Source organism: Symphalangus syndactylus, chromosome 8 (assembly GCF_028878055.3).
Source record: "Symphalangus syndactylus isolate Jambi chromosome 8, NHGRI_mSymSyn1-v2.1_pri, whole genome shotgun sequence".
Classification (NCBI taxonomy): domain Eukaryota; kingdom Metazoa; phylum Chordata; class Mammalia; order Primates; family Hylobatidae; genus Symphalangus; species Symphalangus syndactylus.
The window spans coordinates 25,201,839-25,223,492 of NC_072430.2; the positions used below are offsets into that span (position 1 = coordinate 25,201,839).

Here is a 21,654-nt window from a genome sequence, read left to right on the forward strand (position 1 = left end):
CTACTTTTAATAACAAAAGATGAAACAATTTAAAATTTGATCTTAATTTCAACAAAACAACTATACAAATTGAGACCATAGGGGAAATTTGAACAGTGAACAAGTAGTTGATGACATTAATTATTTTACACATGATAATGCTATTATGGTTATGTTTAAAAAGAGCAATGTTTTAGAAATATTTGATATGTTACCATTCATTACAGATACTGTTTGTATTAATACTTGAAATGATTCACCTTTAGCCAGTGAGAGCCCCTTGAAGTTAACTCCTAAGTCCTTTGCCACATCTTTTGGAGATCATTATTTATGTATTTATGGATGAAGTTATATGATTAGAATTTATTTCAAAATAATCCAAAGGACAGGGCAAATGGGGAGGCAGAGATGAAATAAGATTTGCCATGAGTTGATAATTATTTTAATCTGAGTGATTAGGGTTTTGCTATACTTCTTCACATATGTTTAAAACCTCCTGTGAAAAACGTATGGAGTTTAAGTAGGCATAAATGAAGACAGTGCATTTAGAACAAAGGCACTGAGACCAAGGACAATAGGAAATTGGACATGAAGTTCTTATACAATTTAATTTCCTGGTAAATGTAAAATAGACTTCCTTTATTTGCTCTGTATCTTATTTGTGGTGTCTTTTTGTGTGTATGTGATGTAGTGCTTAAGGTGTACTTTTCTGTTAGTATAACTCTAAAGATTAAAATAATTCATGAAGTATGCAGTTTATTTGTTTATTGGTGCCCGTTATAGGGCCTTTGAATTACCAGAATAATTGATCTGGAGGAAGTGAATGTTTTCTCACACTTTTTATGGAGTGCCATGTTTTCTTTTAACTTTTGCCTGGACATAGATTTAGATAGATCAGGTGAAAGAGAAAAATTGTTTTAGTTATACTATATGTGTATTTATTAGAATATAATAATGAATAAACTTTCCTTTAAGATACTTAGTTTCTTTCTCTGTCAGCTTTTTAATTTCATCTCCATTTCTCCTAGTCTGTTTTTATTTATCCCTGTGTTCTCCTACCTCTCTAACCCTATCTCCTTTACCACTCTTTACTTTTTTTATATGCTTTTTCTTTACTTTTCAAATTGACCAAATTGTATGTATTTATTGTATACAATGTGATGTTTTGAAGTGCCTATACATTGTGAAATGATTAAATCTAGCTAACATCTGCATTACCTGACGTAGTTATTTTTGTGGAGAGAACAGTAAACATCCAGCCTTAGCATCTCTCAAGAGTACTGCAGATCTTCATTAGCTGTATTCACGTGGAGTACAATAGAGCTATTCAACCTATTTCTCCTATCAAAACTAATTTTGTATTCTTTGACCAATGTTCCTAAATTCACTGCTTCTTTATCTCAATCTTTTACCCCTTTTCTCATCTTTCATCCTTTTTTCAGTTTCTAACTTTCACTGTTTCTTTGAATGTTTTTTCTTTTCATCTCTTTTCTTTTACATTTTGTGTTTTCCCCTCTCCTTTTCTTACCTCTTTCTCCATCCTTCTTTTTCTTCTTTGATTTGTCGGCCCTTTTATACCTCCCATCTTGCTCTCATCTTCATTTCTCCTTCCCTCTCTCTCCGCTTCATTCTACTCTTCCCTTCTTTATTTCTTATCTCTCTCTGTGCCTCAGCTCACTCTGTCTCTCCTGCTGTGTAGTCTCCACTCTCTATTTCTAGGTTTGCCCTCGACTTTTTTTTTTTTTTTGACCTTTCCCTTTTCATCTCCCTTCCCAAACATTTCTTCCTAATTTTATGTGCTCTTGTCTTAGGTTTCTTGCTGTTTTATCAGCACATGTCCTAGTTTACCTCTTTCTTTTTTCTTCTTTCTTTGTTTTTTTCTTTGTTTTTCTGTATTTCTTCCATGTTGCTCTTCTTTTTCCACACTGTCCCTTCTCTCTCTCTCTCTCTCATAAACACACCCCTCTTGTTACTCTATATCTCTTCATTCAATCTTCCATCTTATTTTTCGTGAAAGAAAATTAAGAACGGAATTTTTCTTTTTTTTTCAGATTTTAACATTGAGATTGTTCATTTAGTAATTTTTAAATGTAATTTTAATAACTTATAAATAAGTTAAACAGAATTTCATATGGTTACAAAAATCTATCTTCCTCTTAAGTATTTTTGCTTCAGAATCCTCATTATGTCTTAGAAAGACAGATAATGTGGTTTATTTAGTAATATCTAATGGCATTAAGCATGACAAGCAGGTTAACTTGTTTTCAATTCTACCAACAGATTAATATTAAGATTGGAAGTTTGTGTCTTTTGCTGGATATTCGAAATTGAATGTAATGGCAACAGAATTTATAAAGAGTTGCTGTAGAGGATGTTTCTATGGTGAAACAGAAAAGCCCAACTGTGAGTTTTGTTTTGACTTCAGTAACATTTATGTAGCACCTTCTTCTTTGTGGCATTTTGTAATATAAAGAATTAGGCATGTTTTCCAACTTCTTGGGGGAGGCAGAAACATAAGGCACACTAAGTAAATATTCCATAACTTCAAGTAGTCTGGAGCATAGGAGAAAGAGAGATTAATTCAACCCAGGGGATATATAAGATATTACCATAAAGAAAATTGCTTTTGCCATAGACATCTGAATAGGATTTTAGCAAGCTGGGTGGGAAGAAGGAAGAGAAGCTGAAAATTGGACGTGGGCATTACAGGTGGATGAAATAGTACAGGCAAAGACAGGGAGGGAAAAGAAGTATGTTTGGGAGACAACATATTCTGACCAATGTTTTGATTTAAATAAAGACAATTTACAATATGTGTATAACATTAAAAATGCCTTGAATGAATGAATGACCAATGGGGAAGAGACCCATAACTATGAAGACTCACATTTATTAAGGACCCCTGGAGAGTTCTTTTTCTATTGCATGGCTTCCTTATCCCTTCTCTGGCACTTTTATTTCCTAATCTACAGCAGAGCTTCGTAGTATATTTGAGTATGAAGGCTTCTTTTTTACATTAAAACATTTCATAAATTTCTACAGAATAGTACTTGTACTTTCAGCCTACAGACAGCATTATATATATATAAAGAATAACTTACCTCCCATCTTAAGTCATGTAGCTTAGGAATCACATATGATTCTAAAGAATGAATAAAATGGGTCTCAGAAGCTACAACTGGGGTAGCTGCCATTATGAAGTACATCTAGGGTCAGAGTGCATTTTATTTTGTTATTTGGTTGTGATTTTTATAGACTTGGAGACCTTTAGCTTCCTTGTAGTGTTGCTCTATGTAATTAAGACTAATGTTAACCATTAGTACTGATAAGAATTGCTTTTGTTGACAGTTTTAAATGACTGGATTTTTACTTGAAAGCACTGTATAACTGACTACAAAATAAAATTGTTTTCCATCTATGAATTCTTGTGGGAATAAGACTCTTTAAAGCTGCTTTTACCATTATGATAAGTTAATGCACTTTAACAATAGTGTATTAATTGCTCAAACATTGTCTGGACAAAATTACTGTAGATTCCAGAAGTGTTTGGTAAGACCCAAGAGTAGTTTATGTGTTAGGAATTTCTTCTAAAATGGTTAAATAAGTATCAAAATATGCTAGGTTTAGATTATTATATGTAACCTATATTCATATTTGTGACTTTTTTCTTTTCTTTTTTCTTTTATGTGCAGTTTCTGTGGAAAGAGATTTTAAAGCAACAGTCCCAGATAGTCAAAATGCTACTATCTCTGTACCTCCATTGACTTCTGTTTCTATAAAGCCTCAGGTTGGCTGTACTGAGGATTATTTGCTTTCCAAATTACCATCTGATGGCAAAGAAGTACCATTTGTGGTGCCCAAGTTTAAGTTATCTTATATTCAACCCAGGACACAAGAAACTCCTTCACATCTGGAAGAACTTGAAGGTAAACAATAAAATAGCAGGATTTAAAAATCAATATGTAGCATTTAAGCGCTGTTATTTTACTTTTATATTTTTAAAACAAAATTCATATAAAAATTTTTTATTTTACTTTTTATATTTTGCTCTTTCTGTAGAAAAACTTAATGTACAGTAGTTTTGAAAGGTCCCATTTTGAAATCTGATCATAATACAATAATTTGTATGTAGAACTGGCCTTTTTTCAAGAAGTAATATATAATTGGCCCTCCATATCTGTGGGTTCCACATCTATGGATTTAACCAACTGCAGATCAAAAATATTCATAAAAAAAAGAATGATTGCATCTGTACTGAACATGTGCAGACTTTTTTCTTGTCATTTTTTCCCTGAACAATATAGTATGACAACTATCTCAATAGCATTTGCATTGCGTTAGGTATTATAAGTAATCAAGAGATGATTTAAAGCATATGGGAGGATATGCATAGGTTATGTGCAAATACTGCACCATTTATATAAGGGACTTGAGCATCCATGGATTTTGGTATCCATGGAGGGCTGAAACCAATTCCTCACATATACTGAGGGATAACTGTAATTAGAATACCTCAGTTATCCGTCACATGTCTAGAATGAAAAAGTAAAGGAGTTAGTAGACATAGAAAACATGTTTCTTATTTATTATTTTCTAATATTTGGTTAATAGTCACTTTTCCTTCTCTTCTTTCTTCTACCAGTCTATACTTCCCAATCTAAATAGTTACTTGAATGAGGTAGATCCATTGGCGGAATTTGGCTGATGTAGAAGCCATATAATTAGAGAGAAGATGAAACAACATGTAGCTCTTGTCTTGTTTTTTTTAAAAACAATTTGTGTTAGTCCATTGAAACACTATAAGTCACAATAGCTTTTTTACCCTCAAAATTTTATTAGAAAAATTTCAAACATACAGGAAAATAAAAAAAAAAACTTAATAGTGAATACCTGTATGTCCACCACATAAATTCTGCCATTAACATTACTTACTATACTTGCTTTATCAAATATCTGTCTACCTATCCATTCTTCTATCCATTATTAATCCACTTTTTGGAGAGGAATGAATTTCAGAGTAAACTGAAGACACCAATATATTTCCTTGCAAACACTTAAACATATATATCATTTACTGGGTTCAATGATCTCTTTACAGTTTTCTTCTTTTGGCATAAATTTTATACACAATGAGCTGCCCAAGTGAATATTTGTAGAATTTTGTGTGTATTTGTTGAATTTTAAGTGTATATTTGTTGAATATTGACAAAAGTATATGTCAGTGTAATCCAAATCTCTATCAAGATCTACAATATTTGTCCAAATATTTTTTGTCTTATCCCCTCTCTTTTCTTCTTCTGGGATTCCAATTATACCTATGCTGAACCTTTTGATATTGTTCTATGGGTCTCTGAGACTTTTTTTTTCGAGTATCTTTTTTTCTCTGTTCTTTAGATTCAATAATATTGATCTTTTTTTTCAAGTTCACTGTCTCTTCTGTTATCTTTAGCCTGCTTTTAAGCCTATTCATGAACTTTTTATTTTAGACATTGCATTTTTTAGTTCTAGAGTTTACATTTGATTCTTTGTTATAGTTTTCCTCTACTGCAATTTCTTGTTTTTACAGCATTGCAAACCTATTTTCTTTTACGTTTTTAAGCTTTAAAATCTTTATCTGCTGATTTCAGCATCTTGATCATCTAGGTTTGGATTCTGTGGATTGTCTTTTTTCTTGAAAATAGATCACATTTTCCTGTTTCTTTGTATATGGAGTAATTTGGGGTTGTATTCTTGATATCAATATCAAAAATATTGAATGTTGTGTTGTGGAGACTCTAGATTCAGTTACATCCCTCTGAAAAGCTTCCTTCTTTCCTCCCTTTCTCCCATCCTCCCTTCCTATTTCTCTTCTTTCATCCTTCCCTTCCTCCTTCTCTCCTTTCATCCTTCCCTTCCTCCTTCCCTTTCTCTTTCTCTCCTGATATGGTTTGGATGTTTGGCCCTGCTAAATTCATGTGATTCCCAGTGTTGGAGGTGGGGCCTGGTAGGAGGTGTTTGGATCATGGGGGCAGATCCCTCATGTATGGCTTAGCACCATCCTTTTGGTGATAAGTGAGTTCTAGCTCTGAGTTCCTGTGAGATCTGGTTGTTTAAAAGAGCCTGGCACCTCCACTGCCCATCTCGTGCTCCTGCTGTTGCCGTGTGATGTGCCTGTTCTCTTTTTGCCTTCTGCCATGATTGTAAGCTTCCTGAGGCCCTGATTAGAAGCAGATGCTGGCACCATGCTTCCTGTACACACTGCAAAACAGCAAGCAAATGAAACTGCTTTTCTTTATAAATTACCCAGCCTCAGATATTCCTTTATAGTGGCACAAACAGACTAACACACCTTCCTTCCCTTCCTTCCTTTCTTTCTTCCTCCCTTCTACCAGACAAGTAAACTGGTTGGACTTAAACTACAAATTTTGTCTTGGGTGGCAGCTCTTCGGTGGTAGTTCAGAGATGAGACAGATATTTGAAAAGGCTTTATTTACAGAATTTGGGAATCTCTCCTTTCCAGGATTCCCACCTTACTTTCCTGCAGCTCTGATTTCCTTGAACTGTACCCTGTAGTTCTTCAGGCTAGAAAGACTGTGAGTTTTCTGTTGGAGTTTTATATACCCTGCATGGTGCCAACTTTGATGTGTGCTCAGGCTAAAAGTCATTAAAAACAGATAACTCACTTTGTGCCATTACCTTTTTCCCCAGAGTCAACTCCTGTCCAGATCTGTATTACTTTTCTTCATTGCCTTCAGGGTTTTTATTTTCTTGCTTTGTTTTAGTTTTGGTCTAGAGTTTATTGTTACCTACAAGAGAGTTGGGTCTGGTAGGAGTGATTTTTTAAATTTTAAATTAAAATTTGTTTTTTTGAGACAGAGTCTCACTCTGTTGCCCAGGCTGGAGTGCAGTGGTACGGTTTTGGCTTACTGCAACCTCCACCTCCTGTGTTCAAACAATTCTCATGCCTCAGCCTCCTGAGTAACTAGGACTACAGGTGCACGCCACCACACCCAGCTAATTTTTGTATTTATAGAGATGGGGTTTTGTCATGTTGGCCAAGCTGGTCTCGAACTCCTATTCTCAAGCATTCCACCCACCTTGGGCTCCCAAATTGCTGGGATTACAGACGTGAGCCACCATGCCTGGCCCAATTTTAATTTTTTAGAGAAAAGAAAAGATGAACCTAGTGCCTGGCCTATCATCTTACTTTGCGCATATCAATAGTGTTTCTCAAAAATAGTTTTAAAAAGTTCTGGCTTACAGAATACCCAATCAATTGATCTTTCTCTCTTTTTTTCATACTTGTTAACAACATTGGGATTAAACCACGCAGTCTTGTAAGTTGTTTCATCCACATGATATATTGTGAACATTTCATATTTGTTGCTTTTTGATGAATACATAGTATTTCTTCATATAGACATACTGTAATTTGTTTAATGAATTTTCTATTCTTAAATAATTTTGAGTTTTTACTCTATTATTTTCATAATCAGAAAAAAGGTAAGAAATATCCACCTGGCAATATGTGATAGTTTTTCTTATGTTCTTGACATTGTGCTCACTAGAAAACATTGCTTTTTGAGTTGAATGAGGAAGAAATTGGTTAACTTCTAAATTATAGGTTCACTGAAGAAGTGGTAAAACCATCTGATTTTTATATATTAAAGAGAAAATTACTTTTATTAGAGTCAAGAAAGTGAGGTGGTACGTAATTATAGAAGTTGAATATGTGTATGTATGTATGCATATGTGAATGATGGGTTGAGAAAAGAGAAGATTTTGAGTGAATAGGGCAGACTGCTATCAATAATGACTAAAATTGTGTTGCAAGCACAGTCATGAATCATTTAACAATGGGGATATGTTCTGAGAAATGTTGTTGTTAAGCTATCTTAACAACAACATTTGTTGTTAAGCTATCTTATAATCGCATGGACAATGTAGAGGCACTTACACAAACCTCGATGGTGTAGCCTACTAAACACTTAGACTATATGGATACCTTATTTCTCCTAGGCTACAAACCTATACAATATGTTACTATGCTGTATACTATACTGAATACAGTATTCAGTATGGTAAAAATATGGTATAAAAGTTAAAAGATGATGCACCTTGTATTAGTCTGTTTTCATGCTGCTGATGAATACATACCTGAGACTGGGTAATTTATGATGAAAAAGAGGTTTAATGGACTCACAGTTCCACGTGGCTGGGAAGGCCTGACAATCATGGCAGAAGGTGAAAGGCATGTCTTACATGGCAGCAGGTAAGAGAGAATGAGAGCCAAGTGAAAGGGGAAACCCCTTATAAAACCATCAGATCTGAGACTTATTCACTACCAGGAGAACAGTATGGGAGAAACCGGCCCTATGATTCAATTATCTCCACCAGGTGTCTCCCACAACATGTGGGAATTAGGGGAGCTACAATTCCAGATGAGATTTGGGTGGGGACACAGCCAAACCATACCATTCTGCCCCGGCCCCTCCCAAGTCTCACATCCTCACATTTCAAAACCAATTATGCCTTCCCAACAGTCCCCCAAAGTCTTAACTCATTTCAGCATGAACTCAAAAGTCCACAGTTCAAAGTCTCATCTGAGACAAAGCAAGTCCCTTCCGCCTATGAGCCTGAAAAATCAAAAGTTAGTTACTTCCTAGATACAATAGGAGTATAGACATTGGATAAATACACCCATTCCAAATGGGAGAAATTGGCTGAAATGAAGGGGCTAAGGGCCCTATGCAAGTCCGCAATCCAGTGAGGCAGTCAAATCTTAAAGCTCCAGAATGATCACTTTTGTCTCCGTGTCTCGCATCCAGGTCATGCTAATGCAAGAGGTGGGTTACCATGGTCTTGGGCAGCTCCACCCCTGTGGCTTTGCAAGGTACAGCCTCCCTTCCAGCTGCTTTCACAGGCTGTCGTTGAGTGTCTGTGGCTTTTCCAGTTGCACAATGCAAGCTGTTGGTGGATCTACCATTCTGGGGTCTGGAGGATGGTGGCCCTCTTCTCACAGCTGTACTAGGCAGTGCCCCATTGGGGACCCTGTGTGGGGGCTTCAACTCCACATTTCCCTTCCATACTGCCCTAGCAGATGTTCTCCATGAGGGCCCCACCCCTGCAGCAAACATCTGCCTGGACATCCAGGCATTTCCTTACATCCTCTGAAATCTAGGCGGAGGTTCGCAAACCTCAATTCTTGACTTCTATGCACCTGCAGGCTCAACCATGTGGAAGCTGTCAAGACTTGGGGCTTCCACCCTCTGAAGCCATGGGCTGAGCTGTACCTTGGCCCCTTTAGCCATTGCCTGAAGACATTTTCCCCATTGTCTTGATGATTAACATTTGGCTTGTTGTCAACTATGCAAATTTCTGCAGGTGGCTTGAATTTCTCCTTAGAAAAATGTGTTTTTTTCTATTGCATTGACAGTCTGCAAATATTTTGAACTTTTATGCTGTCTTTTAAAACTGAATGCTTTTAACAGCAGCCAGGTCACCTCTTGAATGCTTTGCTGCTTAGAAATTTCTTCCACCAGATACCCTAAATCATCTCCCTCAAGTTCAAAGTTTTGCAAATCTCTACAGCAGGGGCAAAATGACACCAGTGTCTTTGCTAAAACATAGCAAGAGCCACTTTTTCTGTAGGTCCCAACAAGTTCCTCATCTCCATCTGAGACCACCTTGGCCTGGAATTCATTGTCTATATCATTATCAGCATTTTGGTCAAAGCCATTCAACAAGTCTCTAGGCAGTTCCTAACTTTCCCACATCTTCCTGTCTTCTTCTGAGCCCTCTAGACTGTTCCAACCTCTGCCTGTTACTCAGTTCCAAAGTTGCTTCCACATTTTTGGGTATCTTTACAGCAGCACCCCACTCCTGGTACCAGTTTACTATGTTAGTCCATCTTCGTGCTGCTGATAATGACATACCCGAGATTAGGTAATTTATAAAGAAAAAGAGGTTTAATGGACTCACAGTTCCATGTGGCTGGAGAGGCCTCACAATCATGGTGGAAGGAGAAAGACACATCTTACATGGTAGCAGGCAAGAAAGAATGAGAGCCAAGCAAAAGGGGAAACCCCTTTAAAAAAAATCAGATCTCTTGAGACTTATTCACTACCACAAGTACAGTCTGGGGGAAACTGTCCCCATGATTCAGTTATCTCCCACCAGGTCTCTCCCACAACACATGAGAATTATAGGAGCTACAAGTAAAGATGAGAGTTGAATGGGGACACAACCAAGCCATAATACACCTGTATAGGGCATTTACCATGAATGGAGCTTGCAGGGCTATAAGTTGTTTTGGATGAGTCAGTCAGTGAGTAGTGAGTGAATGTGAAGACTAGGACATTACTGTATACTACTGTGGATTTTATAAATGCTGTACACTTAAGATATACTAAATTTATTAAATATATTTTTGTTTCTTCAATATAAATCACCCTTAGCTTACTGTAACTTTTTTACTGTATAAACTTTTTTTTTTTTTTTTTTAAACAGAGTCTCAGTCTGTCACCAGGTTGGAGTGCAGTGGCACGATCCTGGCTCACTGCAACCTCTGCCTCCCAGGTTCAAGTGATTCTTCTGCCTTAGCCTCCCAAGTAGCTGGGACTACAGGTGCGGGCCACCATGCACAGCTAATCTGTATTTTTAGTAAAGACTGGATTTCACTATGTTGGCCAGAATGGTCTCAATCTCTTAACCTTGTGATCTGCCCACCTCGCCGTCCCAAAGTGCTGGGATTACAGGTGTAAGCCGCCGTGCCTGGCCTAAACTTTTAAATATTTTAAAACTTTTGACTTTTTTGTAATAACACTTGGCTTAAATACAAACACAGTGTGCAGCTATACAAAAATATTTATATCCTTACTCTATAAGCTTTTTTCTATTAAAAACTTTTTTTTTTACTTCTTAAACTTTTTTGTTAAAAACTTAGACACAAGTATCCACATTAGCCTAGGCCTGCACATCTTGATGACAATCATTGCCATGTCACTAGACCATAGGAACTTTTCGGCTTCATTACAATCTTATGGAACCACTGTCTTATATGTGGTCCATAGTTGACCACAATGTTGTTATACGGAGAATTACTATAATTTAAACCTTTGAAGAATTTAGCTTTATGTCTACATATTATTCCCAACATGGTTATTAACCTTGAAAGGAATTTGACCTATATTTTATCTTTTTAAAATTATGAAATATTATTCACATAGAAAAATGCACAAAACAGAAACATACAGCTCAGTGATTTATTACAAAGCAGAATACCCATGTAGGTACCACCTAGGTAAAGAAATAGAGTAGTACTAGTAACCCCAAAGCTTCTCTCCATTTTTTTGCCTTTCAGTCACCCTAGAGTGTTCAGTATCACCATTGTTACAATCATGACTCTCTTGCCTTTCTTCTTACCACCTAAGCTCATATCCCTGAATATTGTAGTTTAATTTTTTCTGTTTTCTGAACTTAATATAAAATAAACAATTTATTCAGTCTGTATTCTTTTGTTTATGGTTTTCTCATTCAACATTATGTTTTTTAGATTAATTCAAGTAATTGTCAGTAGTTTTAGTTTGTTTTTATATCTGTACAGTAAGTGTACATTGTAATTCGTTGTGTATTCTAAATGGCATAGTGTACAGTAGTGTTTCTGTGTAGCGTACTGTAAGGAATTTTTATGTAGTAAGTGTATACTATATCTATTTTACTGTTGATGGGATTTTGGGTTTTCCAATTTTTTGGCTATTATGGGTAGTAATACTTATGAACATTCTTATACCTATCTCTTGGTGCACATGTACAAGCATTTCAGTTGTGTATATGTTCAGAATGGCTTGTTGGGTCATAGAATATAAATATCTTCAGCTTTAGTAGAAATTGCCAAACTCTTTTTCCATAGTGATTATATCAATTTACATTTTCACTAGCAGAGTATGATTGTTTACATTCCTCTACTTTCTTGCCAACACGTGCTATTGTCAGTCTTTTCACTTTTAACCATTCTGGTGGGTGTGTAGTGGTATTTCCTTGAGTTTTCAACTTATTTTTTCCTCATGACTAATGAGATTGATTGTCTTCTGAAGTGCCTATTAACATCTTAAGCCAATTTATATATGGTCTCATCTGTCTTTTTCTTATTGATTTGTAGGCATTCCCCATGTATTCTGGATATGAGCCCTTTATGGCCATACCACCCTGAATGCTCCTGATCTCATCTGATCTCAGAAGCTAAGCAGGGTCGGGCCTGGTTAGTACTTGGATGCATATGAGCCCTTTGTCAGTTATACTTGTTGCACGTGTCTTCTTTCACTCTGTGGGTTACCTTAAATAGTCTTTGACAAATGGGAATTTTAAATTTTAATGTAGTTTAGTTTATTAAAATATGTCTATGATTAGGCTGGGCACGGTGGTTCATGCCTGTAATCCCAGCACTTTGGGAGGCTGAGGCAGTGGATCACTTGAACCCAGGAGTTCAAGACCAGCTTGGCCAACATGGTGAAACCCCATCTCTACTAAAAATACAAAAAATTAGCTGACGTGGTGGCATGTGCCTGTAATCCCACCTACTTGGGAGGCTGAGGCAGGAGAATAGCTTGAACCCAGAAGGTGGAGGTTTCAGTGAGCCGAGATCATGCCACTGCATTCCAGCCTGGGCAGCAGAGTGAGAATCAACTTCAAAAATAATAAATAAATAAATAAAATTATATATATATATATATGTATGTATGTGTGTATATATATATATATATATATATGTATGTATATGATTAATGCTCTTTATGTTCCATTTAAGAAGTGCTTCCCTGTCCTAAGGTCATGAAAACTTTCTTATCAGTTAACCTGAATATAGAAGCTTTATTGGTTTGCCTGTAATATTTAATTTAGATCTACAATCCCCATGGAACTAATTTTTTGTGAATATGTTTAGTTGAATGCAGGCTTATTTCTTCCCTGTTGATATCCAGTTGTCTTATCACCTTTTAGTGGAAAGATCATTCTTTCTTGTGCATTGCCACCTTAATTATAAAGTAAGTGTTCATGAAATGGGTATCTATTTCTAGGCTTTCTTTTCTTTGCTATTGTTCTCTTTTTCTATCACTTACCAATATTATATTCCTAATTCCCAGTAGAGCGAATCTTTCAGTCTTGTTTTTCTTCTTAAAGATTAAGTTTTTGGTTATTCTTAGTATTTAGTGTTTCCATATAAATATTTTTTATTTTTATTTTTGCTATTTGATTTCCAACTTAATTGCATTGCAGTAAGAAAACATACTTTGTATGATTTCAATCCTTCCAAATTTGAGAGTTTCTCGGTGTATCTCAGCATGTGGTCAATTTTAATAAATGTTCTACGTCTTCTTGAAAAGGATATATCTCTCCCCCAAATCTTGTAATTTAAAAGATGTTCTATATATAAGTAGAAAAATAAGAGGAAACTCAGATCACACAATACAGAATTGTGTATGGGGCAAAGAAAAATGCCGGAAATATACCAGACTGTCTTAAGTGCAGGCTTAATGGCTGATCCTTGGCATAACACTTCACACAGAACTCCCTAAATATGTGCTGATATTTTTAGCTATCAAAGACATGTGTTAGTATTACTTGAGACAAAATATTTTTTCTTTTACCCTGGGTGTACCAGCTGTTGGCTAATAACTCCAAGAAAAGGATGTTACAAACTTTTAGAAACATTTGCTTTCAGGATCTGCCAGAGCATCTTTTGGAGATCGAAAGGTAGAACTTTCCAGTTCATCCCAGCATGGACCTAGCTATGATGTGTATAACCCATTCTATATGTATCAGCACATTTCACCTGATTTGAGTAGACGCTTTCCTCCCTGTTCAGAAGTGACGAGACTGTATGGATCGGGTATGAAAATTTTTTGTGCTTTTCCTCTTTGTGTTTCTCTTTAAGAAATTTAGAAATCAAATCTAAGATATGGGAATAAATGATTCTTACTATTAAAAGCAATTTAAAAATAAGAAAACAAGCTTCATAAATGTGATAAACATTATGACATCTCTGTAGTATTATATCTAATATAAAAATTGAAAGATTAATGAGTTATATCTGTTGGTAGTTCTAAATTCCATTTAATTTCCCTTTTTTGAAAGAAGCTTTGGTTCAAGAGATCTTTTATACAACATGGAGACTATAGTTAATTATGATATATTCTTGAAAAGTGCTAAGAGAGTGGATATTAGGTGTTCTCAAAACACTTTTTGTTATCATTCAAAAGTGATAACTGTGGGGTAATACATTTGTAAATTAGCTAGATTTAATCATTCTGCAACGTATATATACTTTAAAACATTATGTTGTTCATGATAAATACATACAACAAAAGAGAAAGAAGTTAGCTGCATACCAGGTAAAAGGGAAAAAACATAAAGAAGAAAGAAGTTTTGTTTTCAGATTATTTTGTCTTTTTGTTGTTGTTGTTTTGAGACAGAGTCTTACTTTGTTGCCCAGGCCAGAGTGCAGTGGTGCAATCTCAGCTCACTGCAGCATAAACCTCCCAGGCTCAAGTGATTCTCACACCACAGCTCCCCATCACCCCTGCTCCACCACAGAAGCTGGGACTACAGACACGTGCCACCACACCTGACTAATTTTTTTTGTATTTTTTGTAGAGATGGGGTTTTGCCATCTTGCTCAGGTTGGGCTCGAACTCCTGGGCTGAAGCAATCCTCCTGCCTTGGCCTCCCAAATTGCTGTTATTACAAGCATGAGCCAGTACACCAGCCCAGATTATTTTGTATGCATTTCACTTGTCACCTGTATATTCATAAACTCTCCAATAGCTATTTGTACATAGATATGTTGTACTAAATACAGTAATATTTTTTCATTTTTTTCTGTATTCAGTGAAAATGATGAATTTAGAAACTCATGGTGTGATGGGAAATATAAACAAAGAAACTGCTTAAATGATTATAGAGCTTTTGTAGTTTCATATTTGAGACTGTGTGAATTATTGTCTACCGTGTTCATCTGTGATTCACAAAATTCTCAGTTTTTCAGGATATATATATATATATATACACACACACATATATGTATGTGTATATATATGTATACATATGTGTGTGTGTGTGTATATATATATGTGTGTATATATATATCTCAACCAGTGAATTTAGGGTGAGGTACTGAAAATAAAGAAGAAATACTTTTAAGGGCCTGCCTTGCGTTCACTACTGCGCTAGAATATACAATTGGCATACAAAGTTCCTTTCTTCACAGATCTTATAGTGTAGGAGGGAAACTAAAAATACAGACTAGAAATATAGAAACACATGGGATTGGGTATTGATTTTTAAAAGTAATACATGCTTATTAATAATAAATAGTTGCATTACACTTAATACAGAGTATTTACTCTTAGATTATATTTATTGGATCAAGGAATGGGGAATGTAAAGAAAAAAGTAATTTTCCCTGTTTGATAATTGATGTAGATATGAAAATGTGTTGTTTGATTTATGTTGATTTCTGTTTCAAACAAAAAATAATTGAAAAAAAATTTTTTAAGTTAAAAAAATTTTTATTAGAAGGCTTTATCTCCTCTGTAGATTTACACAAAATATTCATGATGTATTGCTACAGAGATTTAGTTCATGGTAATTAAGTAGAAATCCAGTGTTTCTTAAAAATATATGCTTTTCTCATATCCCTTTGTAGTTTGTGATTTAAGGACCAACAAACTTCCCGGTTCCCCTGGGCTAAGCAAATCTATGTTTGATCTTACAAGCTCATCTCAGCGATTCATCCAGGTGAATTATCTACATAAATTTAATTATATGTGATAATTTCCTTTCAAATTAAAAATTCAGAAATGTATGAATTACATTAGGAATATGTTGTATATTTTTTGTAGATGTATCCGTTCTGATATCTGAAGAATAAATAATTGATATTTCCCATGTATGTATATTATTTTAGAAAGCTGTTATTTGATTGCTAAAAGGCAGTAGTTTTTCTTTTTTCAATAAATTTTATATCTCAGTTGGTATGCTCTCAGGGAACCTTGAAACAGTTGGTATTTAAAATGATATAATTAAAAATGCTTATTAATTTAGCTTTTCTTACTGAATATAACCAGCTAGTTTTAAAAATTATATTTCTTTTGAGATGTAGGACTTTATTCACTAATATTAACACTGCATCCTCCTGGTTTTGAAAAGGAATTGAGAATTATTTTGATGTTTTAAAAAATGTTTCTTTTTTATTACAAGTAAACTGTAATTATTTAAAATTAGGAAATAGAAGTAAGCAAAATAGAAAGACAAATTCCTGTATTTCCTATAACTCAGAGTAAGTGCAATGTGAAAATGTTGTTATATGTACTCATGGTCTTGTTTCCATGTGAATATATATACATATATTTTATAAAATGGAAATACATTCTAGATAATCCTTAATCCTCAACTGAGTTAACTTTTTATAGATTTAATTTTTTATAGCAGCAGTTGTTTAACACGTATCAGAATTGTTTGGAGAGCTTGTTAAAACACAGGATGACAGGCTTCATCCTCAGAGTTCTTAATTCAGTAGCTCTGCAGTAGGGCCTGAGTTTGTATTCCTACCAAGTTCCAAATGATACTGCTGCTGCAAGTCCAGATTGACTATGCTTTGATAATTGCTGCTTTACAAGTTTTTCCATAGCAGGCTATTTCTAAATAAATTCTCATTTTCATTAATACTCTCAGGTATGAAACTTAAGCAGTAATATCTTTCTCCTTATTACAAAATCAAACCAAAAACAGCAAAGGCTTTCCAGTATATTATCTTGTAAGATATTTAAGATATTCCTAACAAATGCCAAAAGCTTTTTTTTTTTTTTTTTTTTACTACCTGTAAGTGGGAAATTCTGACCTGTAACACTGTCAAAATAGTTAGCATACAGTTTGTTACTTGGATGGATATTGAGGCATATGTATTAGAATCCTTAAGGTTTCATATGCAATTTCTGATTAAAGGATAATTTTATTTATAGAGACATGATTCATTGTCCAGTGTACCCAGTAGTTCTTCTTCAAGGAAAAATTCTCAGGGGAGTAACAGAAGCCTGGGTAAGGAATAAAGTATCCTACTTTTATACTCTTAAGATAATTATTTCTACTCAATAGTAACTTGAAAGTGTATATAAGGTGAAAAACCCTAGATGATTATATCTACTATGTTGATATAATAAATTAAGTCTAAATAAAACTATGTTGGTAGTGTTATCAGCATATGGATACTCAGATCACATGGTCCATTTCTCAGTGTTCAGGTAGAAGTGTGGCTTTTTAAAAAGTGAAGCAGTTGAATATCTTTTGTTTGTATTAAAGTGTACTAGTGAAGGAGCCTCCAGAAGAATACAGTATTAAGGCCATATAAATGTTATTTGGAAAGATTTCTCTTAGTTTTAATTTAAATCCCTCACTGCAATTGGGTTAAGTTTTTAAAACCATGAGACCTTTTTATAGTATATATCTTCCCTCTAGTGCTTCAATAAATACATTAAAGTGTGATTTTTGTCTTCTTAGATTGTAAACTTTAAAAAATAATCGTAGCATTTTAAAATTGTGCTCTTAAACTGGATTGTATCAAAGCTTAATTGGGTTAGAAGGATTGCATGGCATTTGAAACATCTTTGTCCTTTTATAATCCAGATACAATTACTCTATCAGGAGATGAAAGGGACTTTGGGAGACTGAATGTGAAATTGTTTTATAATTCTTCGGTAGAACAGATCTGGATCACAGTTTTACAGGTAAATTAGTATAGTTAATACCAGCTTTTATTACAAAATTGAATATTTAGACATTGCAAACATTTACTGTTGCCCTTTTCTGGGGAATGGGCCAATGCCACCTTTGAAATTTGGAATTCTTTAATATTTTTACAGAAAATAGTATTTAATAAAGCATCTAAGAAAAAAATCTGTAGTATGATGGTAGTATGTGTGTTTTTAAGCTCAAGAGGGAAATTGACATGACATCTAGAATATTATATGTCAAAATTTGCTTAATGTGGATGCAACATGAGGTCTCAGTAGACAAGTTTATTTTTATAGTTTTTATCTAAAGTCAGTACCTCAAGAAATACATCAAATGTTTGTATTGTTGGATCCTTTGTAAAATTCAAATTGTATTTTTAATTTTTTTAGTGCAGAGATTTAAGTTGGCCCTCTAGTTATGGAGACACTCCTACTGTTTCTATAAAAGGAACACTTACATTGCCCAAACCAGTGCATTTCAAATCTTCAGCCAAGGAAGGTTCCAAAGTAAGTGGCTGTTTGTGTTTGAATTTCTTTTCTGTTTTTTTTTTTCATATTTGTCACTTTTACCCATGTAAACAAATCAGAATAAGAAAGTCTTTTATCTTAGGGAAACTACAACTATGTGTTGTTGCTTTTTCAAGGCAACTTTGAGTCTGAAAAATATTTGATATTTCATTGTCTAGTATTAAGATGCATTTAAAAAGAATATCTTATTCACTAGAATATATAGAAGATGAACAATATCTAAGAAACCTGTTTACTTTTCTTGTGTGAAAGGAAATAAATCTTGGCTTCTCTTTCCCCCAACCCACTTTGGCTTTGAAAAATAAATTCATGATTGCAATGAATTTCTTTTAAATATTTCCAATTAGTATAACAGAAGGACTTATGATCCTGAGTTTGGTTTTGTAGATCCTAGATTTTACATTAATTTAAATACATATTCATTTCTGTCATTTGTTATAGGTTAAAAGATTATTGTTTTTCTGTGCAAATGAGAAGATATCTTCTAAAAGACATCATTTTAAAATAATATCATTCAAATGACTAATAAACATATAAAAAGTTTCTTCTCACTATTAATCATAGAAATACAAATTTAAATTGCATATTGCTTTCTGTTTCTTTCTTCCTCTTTCTTTCTTTCCTTTCTTCTTAGAATTAGGAAAAATTTTACAGGTATTCTAGAACATACAACTTCTTAGAAATTATCTTGACACTACATGTCAAAACCTTGAAATATCTATACTTTTAAACAGTAATTCTACTTTGAAACTGGAAATTATTTCTGTGGAAATAAAATACAAACAAAAATATATAAAATATTCTTGGAAGTTTTGTTTGAAGAAAAATTGAAAAAACTCCAAATGTGTCATACAGAGGAATGGTTGAAAAACCTAATGGTGTACCTATGTGTATTAGTTTCCTAGGGCTACCATAACACAGTACTGTACCACAAACTGGGTGACTTATAGCAACAGAATTTTCTCTCTTGCAGCTTTGGAGAAAGTCCAAAATTAAAATGTCAGCAGTGTTGATTCCTTCTCTGAGGGTGAATCTGTTCCATGCCTCTTTTCCAGCTTTTGTGTTGGCCAGCAATCCTTGATATTCCCTGGCTTGTAGATCACTCCAGTCTCTGCTTCTGTCTTCACATGGCATTATACCTGTGTTCTGTGTATTCACATGGCCATCTTCTTAAAAGGATACCAGTCATTAGGGGTCCACCTTACGTCAGAATTACCTCTTCTTAACTTCACTGATCACATCTACAGTGACCCTGTTTCCAAATGAGTTCACATTATTAGATGCTGGGGCTCAGGACTTCAACATATCTTTTTTAGGGGGGTGTAATTCATCCCATAACACCATGTGATAGAAAACTAGGTAACTATGAAAACTAATGTTTAGGAAGAGTTTTTAAGGAACTGGAAAAACATTTTTAATAAATGAAAAAGGCAATGATCAAAATTGGGGTGTGTATGTATGTGTATATATGTATGAATGTGTATATATGTATGTATGTGTATATGTATATATATATTAGGATCTCACTTTATGAAAATATGTATCATTGAAAGCCTAGCTAGAAATAAACCGTAACTCATTATAACCTTGACACTCATAGATGAATACTTCCTGAATTAAACAATTTTACTTTTTGATTCTCAAATAAAGCTAATTTAACTTAGGAAAAGTTAGGAAAAATGTTCCCATATTAAAACTTGTATGGAATCTTTCATTTTACAGTTTTATTGTTATATATAAAGTTGTTTGGGAGACTCCTATTTGGCAAAATATGGAAAGTGTGAAATGAAGCATCACACTTGCTTAATTTGTAAGCTCATTAAACATTTTGTGTGTAATATATAATTGGTGTGATTCTATGACTTGAGACTGTAAAAGAAAAAGATAGCTCAGTAGTTGTGAGACCCTCAGAAAGACAATTCTGACTGTACAGACAGACATAAGCTATTACAACAAGAGTAACATTTTGGGCACAGTATAGGCATACTTCAGAGATACTGTAGGTTCAGTTCCAGACCGCCACACTAAAACGAACATTGCAATAAAGCAGGTCACATGAGTTTTTTGGTTTCCCAGTGCATACAAAAGTTATCTTTATACTGTAGTCCATTAAGTGTGCGATAGCATTATGTCTAAAAAAGTAATTTACATACTTTAATTTAAAATACTTTATTTCTAAAAAATGTTAGAATGAGTCTTCAGCAAGTTGTAATTTTTTTGCTGGTGGAAGGTTTTGCCTTGATGTTGATGGTTGCTGAATGATCAGGGTGGTGTTTAGTGAAGGTTGAAGTGGCTGTGGCAGTTTCTTAAAATAAGACAACAGTGAAGTTGGCCACATCTATTGACTCTTCCTTTCATAAAAAAGTTCCCCGTAGTATATGATGCTGTTTGATAGCATTTTATCCACAGTAGAACTTCTTTCAAAATTGGATTCCATCCTCTCAAACCCTGCTATTGCTTTTCAGCTAAGTTTATGTAATATTCTGAATCCTCTGAATTCATTTCAGCAATGTTCACAGCATCTTCACCAGGAGTAGATTCCATCTCCAGAAACTACTTTCTTTGCTCATGTGTAAGAAGCAACTCCTTATCCGTTCACATTTTATCGTGAGATGGCAGCCATTCAATTGCATCTTCAGGATCCACTTCTAATTCTAGTTCTCTTGCTGTTTCCACCACATCTGCAATTACTTCCTCTGCTGAAATCTTGAATCCCTCAAAGTCACCATGAGGGTTAGAATAAACTTCTTCCAGATTCCTGCTAATGTCCTTTTTTTGACCTCTTTCATGCATCATGAATTTTCTTAATGGCATCTAAAATCCTGAATCCTTTCTAAAAAGTTTTCAATTGCTTTTGCCCAGGTCCATCAGAGGAATCACTATCTATGGCAGCGATAGCCTTACAAAATATATTTTTTAAGTAATAACACTTGAAAGTTGAAATTACTCCCTGATCCATGGGATGCAGAATGGATGTGTTTGCAGACATGAAAATAACATTCATCTCTGTATACATCTCTGTCAGGGCTCTTGGGTGACGAAGTGCATTGTCAATGAGAAATAATGTTTTGAAAGGAATCTTTTTTTTTTTTTTTTTGAGCAGTAGATCTCAATGGTAGACTTAAAATATTTAGTAAACCATGCTGTAAACAGATATGCTGTTATCCAGGCTTTGTGGTTCCATTTATAGAGCACAGGCATAGTTAATTTAGTATAATACTTAAGGGCCCTAGGATTTTCAAAACGGTAAGTGAGTGTTGGCTTCAACTCAAAGTGACTGATTGCATTAGCCCCTAACAAGAGAGTCAGCTTAGTCCTTTGAAGCCTTGAAGTCAGGCATTGATTTCTCTGTAACTGTGAAAGTCCTAGATGGCATCATCTTCCA

General features: G+C 34.5%; 1 protein-coding gene across 4 annotated transcripts in view; it reads left to right on the forward strand.

Annotated features, from left to right (window-relative positions):
* The window catches only part of TC2N (tandem C2 domains, nuclear), an 87,939-nt gene that overhangs the window by 52,694 nt on the left and 13,591 nt on the right, over positions 1–21,654 (forward strand). For all 4 annotated transcript variants that reach the window (XM_055288377.2, XM_055288376.2, XM_063644047.1 and 1 more), the window contains exons 2-8: positions 2,260–2,382; positions 3,672–3,905; positions 13,676–13,843; positions 15,659–15,750; positions 16,974–17,049; positions 17,635–17,735; positions 18,132–18,248. In XM_055288377.2, coding sequence (XP_055144352.1) covers positions 2,316–2,382; positions 3,672–3,905; positions 13,676–13,843; positions 15,659–15,750; positions 16,974–17,049; positions 17,635–17,735; positions 18,132–18,248 — 855 coding nt within the window. In that variant the 5' untranslated portion in view covers positions 2,260–2,315. The remainder of the gene's footprint in view (positions 1–2,259; positions 2,383–3,671; positions 3,906–13,675; positions 13,844–15,658; positions 15,751–16,973; positions 17,050–17,634; positions 17,736–18,131; positions 18,249–21,654) is intronic.